The 12,351-nt window shown below is 37.5% G+C and overlaps 1 protein-coding gene across 2 annotated transcripts in view; it reads left to right on the forward strand.

The window, feature by feature from the left end:
- Nucleotides 1–12,351, forward strand: part of ARHGAP10 (Rho GTPase activating protein 10) — a 123,365-nt gene that overhangs the window by 82,487 nt on the left and 28,527 nt on the right. For both annotated transcript variants that reach the window (XM_065736379.1, XM_065736380.1), the window contains one exon: nucleotides 7,154–7,304. In XM_065736379.1, the coding sequence (XP_065592451.1) occupies nucleotides 7,154–7,304 (151 nt within the window). The remainder of the gene's footprint in view (nucleotides 1–7,153; nucleotides 7,305–12,351) is intronic.

Genomic DNA, 12,351 nt, shown 5'->3' on the forward strand with positions numbered 1-12,351 from the left:
TCTGTCACTCTGTTAGTCTGCAATTTCTCTGGAGCACAAGATCCTTTTGTTAAGAGTCCAAACAGAAGACACTCCACTATTAGTAAAAGATTGAGACTTTTGGTGTCCACAGATCCCTAAAACAAATGTTTCATTTGGTTATAGGTAACCAAGCTGCTAAGCAGATTGTCTCAGCAAACGGTATCTTTGTAGTGAAGAAAATGCCACGTTAGGTTGTTGTTTTCTTTTTTGTTCTCTATTTTAGAGCTTTGTGAGTTGTCTTTTCTCTTGACCAGAAATGTTTCCTGCTTTTTACTTTTTGACTTTTACTCCTTTTCAAGCTGCATACTCTGTTGCACTGTATAACTGGAGTGCACCAAGCAACTTCAAGAAAATTATTGGTACTTTCTGGTAGGTGACCCTCTAGACTTTTAACTTCAAGCTTCTCTCAACACTCTGTCTGAGTTTATTTTTTTTTCCAAATACGATGACACTGAATACTGTATAAAGGTGTCTTGTGGTTTGAAGTGAAATTCAAGCCTCAAAATCCAAAGCTTCAGGAAGTCTGTGTCCTTTGCAGCTTCATAGAAGACAATGCACAGTTGATTATATTGTACAGTGTATGGCTGATAAAGCACAAAAGTTGGGATATTTACTTCAAGGCAGGCATGTCTGTATTAAATTGGACGCAGTGATAACCTTGGGAAGGTAAATTACTCAAAGCTTCTAATCAAGTTGTTAAATATTTTTATTGAATTTTGTATTTTCAAAAATATTTAATGTGATTTTGAAAAATAATAAGCTTCATTCTGTACATACTGAACGAAGATTCTATGTAAATGTCAATAATTTCTAGTGCATACATTTTTATATTTATTGACTTGTGTTTGAGAACCGGGAGAAACGGATGAAGCTGACTGAAACCAAAAATGAAACAGGTTGATCTAACACTTTTTAATAAATTTAAATGTAAAAAATAAACTTTTAATTTTAGTATGTATGTATTTCAATTATGTCTCAATTTAGAAATTTTATTCAACTCTTAGAATTGATGCAATCAGTTGAGATATAATCCTGTATTTCCTAAAGTATATTATGAATAAACTTAATTTTTAGTAGCTCAGATTACCTCTTGTAATCCCTTCAAAAACAAAAAGAACCTGTAGGACTGTATATCTTACTAAATATGGATTTCATTGTTGAATATATAAACCTGAATTGGGTTCACGTTACATTGAAAAAAAGCTAAGTGAAGAAAAGAGCGTGGTGGTGTTAAGTTTCTCTTGCCCTATCCTGTAGCTACTAATTCATAAAATATTCTCAGATCAACATACAATGTATATTGCCAATTATCATGGAAATGTGAGGAGTACAACAGCCATAATATGTCTGAGGGCAGAGCAGTGTATGTTGCCGAGGTGGCATCTTTATATTGTTCAGTAAACATCAGTTAATGTGTCTGTTTCTTTTATTTACCAACTACAAATCAAGTGCTGAATGGAAATTACCAGATAAAAACCTGTACTGGTGTTCTTGTCTGGAAAAATACTTTCCTCTAAAAATATGAGTGCTGTAAAGGAGATGAATTTTAATAGGGAAGCTAAATTTCAAAGTATTCAAAAGAAACTTTGCTTTTTCTAGCCTCCTTTTGCATCAGAGCAACTTCTAGAATTCTGATTTTTTTCCTGCATTCAAAGAAAATAGATTTATGTTCTGCATAGCAGCTGTTATGAGTGAACAGGGGATTTGTCTTGCAGGAAAATTGCCACACAACTTTAAACTATTAATGATTTTTATAAGTTTATCCTCATTAGCTCTATTAGTAAGCTTCCATTTTTTTCCCCTCTTTTTCATCTCACTCTGTCTTTGCTGTTTGCCTCCCACTGATTTTTAGAAGAAATTTTAATTACCCCAGTGATACAAAGCAGACAGAGATGACCTGATGTCTGGGTCTTTTCCTAAAGTGATTCCTGGCAAATGTACTGAAATTCATTAGTTCTGCTTGAGACCAGAAAGAATAGATCAGTATTCTCTCATAGCAGCAGAATCTGATCTACATTTCTATGTACAGCTATACGCATAGTCAGAAACTTATGGAATAGGCCTAGTTAGATATTCCTAGCCATGGGGTTTTTGAATTTCTAAAATCAGCTCGAGCAAAAGCTCAGGATCTAGAGGCCAACACTGTTATTGCAGATCAAGAGGAATCTGGCAAAATTCCTTGGGCTGCTGCCACATGGATCTGCTGGTGGAATACAGTGCTATAGTATGTTGAATTTGGCTCATTACTCTCAAGAAATACTTCCCCAGACTTTGTGGGACATGGGTTTTGGAACTGGAATGGTTGCATGTAGGGATGGTCTAGGGCTCACTGCTGTAGAGAGGGCTGTTATTAGCAGGACATATACAAGATGGCTTATTTAGCCGTGTGAAGTATCCATTATATACAACTGCATAGAGCAAAATAGGTCGAACATGCCACTGTTTTTTAAGTACCTTAACGAGTGTCTCATCTTTTTTTTGTTGTAACTTCTACACTGCCAGCTTGAAGATTGATCTACCACTTAACTCACTGTGTGTCTTTTAAATTCCACTTTTCATATAAGACCAAACCTAAACAACTATTTAAAGTAATGAGCTGATTGGGACAGGAGTGGCTAACAGTCAGATTTGTTGATGGATAATTTTTTTGTTCTGTTTCTGTGCACTTTGAGTGCTGCATGGTATTGTTCTCCCATATGTAAATTGTTTTACTTAACTGCCTCAAGTAGTTGAAGAGCAAGATGCTAATGCTTTTAAGAACCAAATTGTAGGTAAATCATATTCTATAAATCTAGTGCTGTTTGACCCCTGTCACAACAACTCTGTAACGCTGTATGTGACTAAAGTCCTTAACCTTTGATTCTGGTTTAGTACATTTTTATTGCTTCTTGAATGAGGTAAATCGAAGATCAGATTTTGTTCTTATCTTTGTGTAAGCTGTACTAACTTCTGCAACCCAAGCTGTAGTGGATGGTGGATCTGATTTTATTTTTATTTTTCACTTGAAAGGAGGCTTTATTTGAAGTAGCAAACGAATCTTCCATTGCATAGCGTGCTACAGGCCCGTTCCTCCTATGGGCGGATTTCTGCCCTGTTGGATATGTGCAGTTCCCTTGTGATGCATCTGATAACCACGGTTTGCAGTGCAAAAAGATATTCTGAAACTTAGATATGTTCCCATACTGTTGTGCAAGCAGATCAAAACGCTGAAATGTTAGTAGCATTTTTGGCTTATGTTGATAATTGATTGTATGCAAAACTGAATTTTCTCTTCTGTGCACAGATAGCAATCTCTCACAGCGAGTATCTTTGATTCACTGTGAAATACTTATACTTAAATAGCATTTAAATAATTAATAAATCTGGGAGCAAATTTGAATTAAAATGAACAAAACCCAACTTTTCTCCCCACAACTGAGCTAAAGCATGCTTCCATCTCCCCATTCTCAGTGAAACATTGCAGTGCTTCTGTCTGAGCAGTAGAAAACATCCATTAAAGCACTTGTCTATTTAAGTGAAAGAAAATTTAAAGCAAGAAAGAGAAGCTGAATGCTGTCTGTGCAGATCTTAGGACACGGATGGACCTTCCACTTGGCTTTCACATGCTTACTTTTGCAAAACTGTTATACAGTCCGTAGCTTTGGGTCTACAGCAGGGAGAGATGTCTGCTGCTGAAAATGCAGCTCTAATTATGGATAAGTGGTACTAGATTTTATTTTCCTACTGAAAAGGTAAATAGAAAATAACAAAGCAGGTATGAGTTCAAACAATGAGCACCTTGAAAAGGGCAATAATGATCCCAAAACTTTAGTGAAAAATGTGAGCATGTTTCCTAATTCTTTTATATAAATAAAAGCAAACAAAAAAACCCCAAAACCACAACAAATGGTGATGATCTTTCTAGTGGTGGTGGTAGGGGCTTTTATTTGTTTGCAATGGAAACCTAAAGGGCAGCTCACGCTACTTGGAGATTTCAGTTTGCTTTGCAGATAGTCAAGTCTGCTTTCCCTATTTTGTATCTTAATACCACTTTCAGGGACCCCTTTATTCTTCACGGAGACAGGTAGTGAAGATGAGCAGAAGCAAAGTGCTGGAGCTAATGGCATTGTGTCCAGTGGAATGAGTGAGCATAAGAATGGAGTGTGTGTGTTTGCCCTGGTCTCACCGAGTTCAAGAGAGCAGGTAGCACCAGGACAAAACCAGGCCATCTGTAAAACAGTACCTCACTTGCTGAATTCAGCCCAGAGCTGAAACTTCCCTAACAGTCTGTCATGCCAGGAAATTGAGAGCAGAGTGAGGAGTGATGCCCATTTGAGTGCCTGTATATGGAAAGGGAACTTAGCATGCACAGTTCTGAATAGCACTGGGTTACATCGAGCATTGCTGCTGGAAACACTGATGCACAACTCTGCTGCTGGCAAGCTCAAAGTATTAGCAGTAGAGGTGATATACTGATAGTGCTCTTTCACATCACCCAACTTTTAGCTATGACCATTTCAGGAAGGATCTGGGAATTGTAAGCCTTTCTCAGAAGAGGAAGAACAAGCTTCTGAGAAGCTCCTGGCAGGGAAAGAGAAGACTCAGTGCCATTAAATTTTATGTTAGTAGAAGATGGGTAAGTATTCTAAGGAGCTCCTGATACCTGGCACAAGTACTGTTGCAAAGTTAGTAGCTAGCATGTGCCGAATGGTGTACTACTCTTTGAAGTGGGACATAGGAGAAATAACAAGCCTGCAGCTTTTGGTTTTGTAAGGTTTTTTTTTTTCCCTATAAGCACAACAAAACCTTTTTTTTTTTCCCTCCACATCACAGAACTACTAACAGTTAGGAATATGCTTGGGTTCATCATCTGCCTCCAATTCACTGCCATATTGCTTTACTTATTAAGTAAAGATCAGCTTTACAGTTGTCTTAATTGTGTTTTGCTTTTTTGACTCTTGCTAGTAGCTTTACTTGAAGCAAATATTTGCGAGCTACTTAAGAAATTAACTGCAAGCTATACAAGTCACCTAAATGCATTTAAGAAAGCTCATCTCTTGTGAAGCACTCTGGAATGCTGGTTCTTCTCACCCTCATTAATTTCAGTAGAGATACGTGGTTAAGGCAGTGCAAATAAACACAGCTGGGAGATGTGACATAGTAAACAATCTGCTGCAACCTCTTGGCAGAGAGCTATTTGCCAGAGAGTCCAGACTCAACATTTAGTCCAGGGAAAAGATGGCATTTCAAGTTTCTGGTGCTTCTGAATTTTTCAGAAGCAAATATTCATCCCTAAAATGGCTCAGTCTAGTCTCGTGTTTCCACATAAGGGGGCAGTGTGGTACCACTAGCCAAATGCCATGTAGGTGCATGCTAGATTACATTATTTTAAATTGAATCATGTCTTAAAAATGACTTTAACACTCTAAACACAATTAGAGCTTTGTCACTGTCTGAGAGCCATGCTGTCTGTGCAGGGGAGAACCAGGTTGGGCTAGCATCTTTTCTTCTTAATAAATATTTTGTTTGTAGATATGTTGTTGCATTATTTTGGTTCTCTCTCATATTGTGTGCTTACCAACAGAGCAAGTTTTTCCAGTTTTCTTAGAATTAGACTGGGGTTCAAATTTCATCATTTTACCTTTCCCTCCAGAACAACATGCTCCTGTTGGGAAGGATGGTAATATTTCCACTGGAGCTTCCTGCTGCCCAGTTTTGGTGATCTGATCCTTCTTCCACAGTTATCAGAATGAAACCATGATTGTTTTGCCAGTGTGAGAGTGATCATTAAGTCATTATAAGGCAGTGTATCTGTGTGTTCCTGGGTCATTTCCTTCCTACGTGTGTAATATTCGGGATTAACAGGCCTAGCATATGGAATTTCTTATTATTTTGACATGATGTCTTGACTGCCTTACCACAAGATAATTATGGCATTTTGCTTACGCACAGAGTAGCCTGGCCAGGTTTTAACTTCACACTGTATCAGAGATGTGCTGTAATAACACAAAAATGTGTTATCTGCCATATCGACATGGATTTCTGCTTCGTAAAAAGCTTCTTCTTTGAAGATTCATTACAAGCCTACTCTTTATAATATTCCCTATATGGATACCTGACTTTTAAAAATTGCATGGTGAAAGAACAGTGCATATTATTACATTGCACCTTGTTATATTACCATGTTGCATTGGTGTAAGGTGCTCAACAGACACAGGGCTTCTTTTGTACAGGTTTGTGCTTTATCAGTGGCTTGTATTTGATTAGAAAAATTGAGCTAATTTGTTCATGGGAATCTGCCATGATCAGTTGTAAAAGGTGGCTGTTACAGTGTACATTGACATCCTGATAATATTCTAGAAGTAAATCAACATCACTAGATTATGCCTTGCTTATGTCAGTTAAATTACTATCAGTTCAAGCAGATTGACATTACCGGTTAACCCAGAGAGAAGTAGCACGGTATTTAGTATGGAATGGTGATATGCTAATAGCCATGACTCAAAGGATAAAATGGGGATAACGATTGCAATCCTTTCTATATGCGTCTTTGTGCATATCATCATTTAATATAAATGTGACTCAATATATAATAGTTGACCAAAAAAGTTCTGACATGGTATGTTACTATGGTATCTCTCATTAAAAATCCCACCCCTCAGAATTTTCCCTTCACTCTCTTCTAGGATATTTTAAATATATAGATAGATAGATATAGATACATATAAATAATCTGACAGATATTATAGTGACATTGTAAGCTTGGAAAATTAAAATAGGTATTCCAGCAACATTAGGCCCTAGCTGAAACTTGAAAACTTTTGGGAGGTTGACTCATCTCTCTTTAGCTTCTCCTCCCATCATAGATGGCAAGCATGTTCACACACATATTACCTTTGGCTTAATTGGTTTGTAGCTTGGTTAAAGCGTAGGCAGTGCTCTTGCATGTTTCCATTGTGTACCTATTTATTTATTTACTTAAAATACGCTAAGGACCCATGGCCTACTCTTAAACTTGAAGGAGTGGATTTTTGGCTTATGCCTGCTTTGAATGAAATCCAAACCAAAGGTTGTTTGATAATGGCTTACAGTTACATTAGGCTGGTTGCTTTTGGGGATAAATAATTAACACCCTTTGTGATCTTGATTGCAGATTTTCAAAACCCTGCCTGATGTTACCTTTCCTGAGTCAATCTCTACGTCAGTATCTCCTCCAAATGCCCCACCAAGGCAATCCAGAAGACAAGGGCAACGTATTAAGAGGCCTCTGGCTGTGTACAATCTTTGTCTTGAGCTGGATGATGGTAAGATGTTATTAAAACTTTCAGTCTTTGCAGCAGATTGATGTTAGTGTGCATTCTGTCCTCAATAGGTTTTTCATTTCCTGTCTCATTTGTATACTTGTGTGCATGCGCATACTCGCTTGCTTAATTGCTTTGGAACATTTGCTCAGAGAAAGCAAAGTACAGACAAGTGTATTGTGACATACGTTTAAAAGTAGGATGAACTGAACTAAATATGCTTTCTGATTCTGAAGAAGCAGAAACTCCTGTTTCTTTGGGGGAAATCTCTTTGACCTCTCTACTGAAGATTACACAGCCATAAGATAAATGGAGGGAGAACTAAAATTAAAGCAAATGTTTTATGAGAACGGCTAATGCACTCTACCATTAAATTCAACTGGATTAAAGTCTCAGGTCACTACTGCACTAGGGAAGTATACTCCTTCACTTGAATCTTGAATACTGTGATGTTACTAGCAGTAAATACTTGTAAACGTAGCTGGCTGTTGAAAAGCTAAAGAAAGAGCCTTGTTTCTGCATGCACTTTTGCAATAGCAGCGTATAGCAACACAGAGTATTCAACTTCTTATATATTCTGACTGTTGGCCAGAAAAGTAATCATTTTCCTGAAATTTTGTTGCTTGGGGGTACATACAGTATCAAGGAGGCAAGTCAGCACTCATCTAGTGTTACAGATTGTCTCTACCCTATTCCCTTTACCTCTACTAAAGTCATTAGTCAATTATCTTTTCATGTGGAAAATCATTACATCAGAGCATGAAGTCCAGTTATCATATGATAGTACAAGATTCACCAATGAACTGACATCAAATCAGTGACCAACAGTAATTAATTTCTGAAGGAAAGAGTGCACATACCTGTAACAGCTGTAAATACAAGTTATAGAAATAAACTCAGGACAACTTAAAGTCTCAAAGCCTTTATAAAGATTTATAAAGAGTCTGCAAGAAATTCAGCATGCCTGCCCTCAGATTAATTCCACTAGAGATATGTAATCCCTGTGAGTTTCAGTACATCAAATATGAAACTAAATGTATTGACTAATAAGTATTTTAAGTGCATCTGCTTCAAAAGCTTAAGCTGCATTAATTGGAATAAAACGCTATCAGAGCTAAGAAAGCTCTTGAGCTGGATCTGCAACAATAAACTCATCCCCTATTGAAAATAAAGCAAAACAAATGGAGAATTGAATAGTCAGAGTTGTTTACATCTAATTTTGAATATGAAGCACAATGTATCACAAGAAGTACCTCAATGCATCTCTAATTCATTACCTCAAAAAGTGCACCGAGGACCTGACTTGGCCCTAACACACAGACAGAAACTAGTTGATGTTTATTGTAAGATTCAAAAACACAGCGTTACTGTTGAAAACTATGTGCTAAACATTCAGTTTCTCCTAAATGTGGGCATTTTCTTCCTAATTCAGGTATCTGAACAAAGAGAAGAGATAGAATTTTTGAGAGACTGTAATTGTTACGCAGAAATTTGGTACTAGTCTGGGACCTGTGGTGAGCTGCAGAATAACGAATAACCTAGTGAGCCATTACTCATGATAGAACTACGATGAAGGCTAAATTGCTGCAGCTGAAGTCACAGTTCCAGGACATACAGCGCAGAGTTTCATGGGATCTGAAAATAATTTTTCAGTTTTTGACTTCTAAAAATATTCTCTGCAATGTCTACAGCTACTACCAAAAGTAGCAGTGTTGTCAATACGTTGTAGCTTGAAACTGGCTGTAGACAGGTCCAGACTACGTCCTGATGCAGATGTGTGTTAGCCAGGTAGCTCTGTCAGGAAGGTAGTCAGGAGACTGGACAACTTGTGTTTGGCAGGTGCACAGTACAAATCCAGTGCAGTACCTTGAGCCCAACTGCATCACTGTATTGCCTGAGAAACTGCCCCAATGGATTGGTTAAACGGTTTGTAAATCAGCTAGACTGATTAAAATATAGTTGCTCAGTGCCTCCAAATATGTGCTGTGGCCTTCAGTTACTTGGTTCTTAGGACATGGGAGAAAGGAATAAAAGTAAGCCTGGGCTTCGTTCCATATTTACCTAGTTTCTTGGCTAACAAATGCGTGTTTTATAACTGCTCTTTGGAAGATTTTATCCTGTGTGTGTTTTTAACAGGAAATTAAACATTAAACCCCTTCCCTCTTTATTCACAATGGCATGAGTTAAGCACCAGGCATAAGCCAGTGTTTTGTATTTCCTGGATAGGACAAAATTATCATAATCTTGTTTTAAACCAAGTTGTGAATACGTATTTAACTGTAAATATATTCGTTGAGAAATACACCTCTAAAATTATTGTAATCATATACAAAGATTTTCTGTGCCTTGAAACTAGAAGCAAGTTAGAGACAAATATCTCTCTGTGCTGGAAAACTCCTTGAGTGTGTTTCTCTTAGGATTGTTATGCAAACCAGGAAATTGTTAGAAAAGCGGAAACAAGTCTTTAACTATCGGCTGCTCCGGAGAGTTAACAGGCTTCAGAATCTACTGCTTGAATTGGAAATGCAGGGTTCAGGCCAACTTTTCTTTTTAAAAGCACATTTTCAGTCAGGAAGCTTCTTGACAGCACAGAAACTGTATGCAGCAGCCACCCAGAAAGCGCTATAAGTGACATAAATTTTGGTGGATATAATAGCAGAGGAACACACACTAAGTTTGATAAAAATCTCTATTTTGACTTCTCGGAAAAAGCTGAGCTGGCTTCTGATAGGACATAGATTTGCCTTGTACTTAGCAATTAGATGCTATATATGTAAATATAAATATGCTCTATATTTGCAAACAACTTGAGTACTTTAGTACTCACTGAGTACCTTCATTTCTTTAGTCAAATTTAAGTCCAAGATTATACTGTCTACTTTTGTTTCAGCCTCTTTTCTCAGTGGTAAGCCAGTTACTAAATTCTCATTCTGATGTCTTCCAGTTTCTTGGTGTCCTAAGTAGAACTGCAGTTAATGGTCAACTTTGAACTATTTTCATACATAGCCTACTCCCAAGCGTTCTTTCAGCAAAATGCAGATTTCTCTGAGATTTACACTGGGATAATTTCCAGAGTTTCTGGCCCTCTATGTTGAGGACACTTCTGTTTTTGGTGCTTTCGCTTGGTTTTGTTTTGAAATGGCTTCTTTTTTTCCTTTCAATATCTGAATGAGTTTTAGAGTGAATTAAGTAGCAACGTAGAAACTCCCTTGATTTACAGTCCCAGTTATGTACAAAAACAAAAAAGCTTTGCATTCCCTCTTTTCCTCTATGGAGAGAAAGACTGTTAGCTAAAACCATAAGATGCTTATGCAGGTCTTACAAAATATCATTAGGCCTGTATTTTCCATTTGGACAATCAGTACTTATCAAAAGAGAGTTCTATTTATATTTCTTCTAAAGGGCAATGCAAAGTTGCACTTCGGTTCCCTCATGGTTTTTCTTAATACGTGTATGACTTAATCTTGTAGCATTAAACTATTTTGCAGGGCCAGAAGAGCAATACAGCAAGAAATATTCTGCATAAAGTAGGAAGTCTAAGTCAGTCCATCCAGATGACCAGACAGTTAGCGCAGGTTGTATAAACCAAACCTGCAGTCAAGAAATAGGTTTTGCATGGCAATTCATGCAACTACAGAACAACTTGTTTTCCAAACAAACCATAGCATACAAGCCTTAAGCCACAGTGCCTGCTCTGTCCTTTTTCTCTTTGACTACTCTCTAGATATCTGTATTGTTAACTGAATGAATAATGCTAAACATTAAGGTAGCCAAAGTATTTTACAGATGGTAGAGTAAGAAAAATTACCATGATAGAAAAGAAACAGTTGAAATAAAGGAAAATGCTTACCTGAGACCTAGGATCACCGTAGAAAACTCCAAAGGAGCAATTTCCAGAAAGAAACCCTTTCCTAGTTTTGATCAGTCCTTAAATGGGGTCTAGGAGAGGTGGAATCAAACTCCACCCCTTCCTGTCACACAGGTGAATTACCTTCACCTGTGCTCCTGTGGCTGACTCAATGCTCGCCTCAGATGATCAGTTAGTGGTTCAGGCCATGATTCAGCAGTTCCCATACAATGTCAAAATTCATCATAGGCAGATAGCACATGTTTGTCATGTGGTGGGGCTTGTTTGTTTTTTGTTTAAGGTTTTGTCTCCTACTCTTCACTCGGGAACTTGGAGACATACTGAATGTTTGGAATAGCTTCCTACTGCTGCTGGAAACTAAAGAACAAATTACTTATTTTTCTTTAGAAAACAGGTTCTAGTGTAGAATTCTAAAATAAATAAAAATGAATGTTGATGTTTATCTCTTTAAAACTTGGTGCTAATTAGTATTACTTTCTGAAAGACCTAGGGAAGCTAAAGTGTGACTGCTATGCAAGTGTCAAATAGAAATAGCTCTTTTTGAGGGAAAAGGAGTGATATGGTATCTTTAGTTATATATTAGTTTGCATGAAGTACTGTGGTGCTCTATTGAGTCACTTAATCGAAGTAAAATGTGATGTGTAATGGTTAGACAGCTCCCATGTATTATTTTTCCTCCCTTCTCCTCCTGTCCCTTCCTGCTCCAAACAAACAAGTGAAAAAACATATACTTTATTTGGAATTACTGAGCATAAAACCGGGATGTTAGAGGAAGCCTTGAATTTATAATAATGAGATCGGTCTTCAGGACTGGAACAGCCCAGAGCTGCAAGGTTGCAGGTGTGAAACCTGGCCTTGAACTCTTTCTATTTCTGAATCTGCTGCTTGGAAGTGTTTCTGTAACCTGGCAGATCGTAGGGGAAATGGAAAGAAAAGCAGCTACATAGGCATATAAAAAAGCCATAAGGGCTTGCAACACTTGCTTACAAAGCTATTGTGAACAGCTGAGCAGAGCATGCAGTTATGCTGTTCCAAAATAGGTACACCAATATCGGTTGCAAGGGGAAGATCAGGATGGTTGCTGTTTGCTATGTAGAATTTAAGATAGTTCATGTTTCACCTTGCTGCAAGAATAGTTCCTGCAATTCAGTGGGATCCATCACAGCTTTTTCTGCCTGATGG

This window comes from Cyrtonyx montezumae, unplaced genomic scaffold (genome assembly GCF_038088225.1).
Source record: "Cyrtonyx montezumae isolate F1298 unplaced genomic scaffold, pur_monq_1.0 scaffold_2, whole genome shotgun sequence".
Classification (NCBI taxonomy): Eukaryota; Metazoa; Chordata; class Aves; order Galliformes; family Odontophoridae; genus Cyrtonyx; species Cyrtonyx montezumae.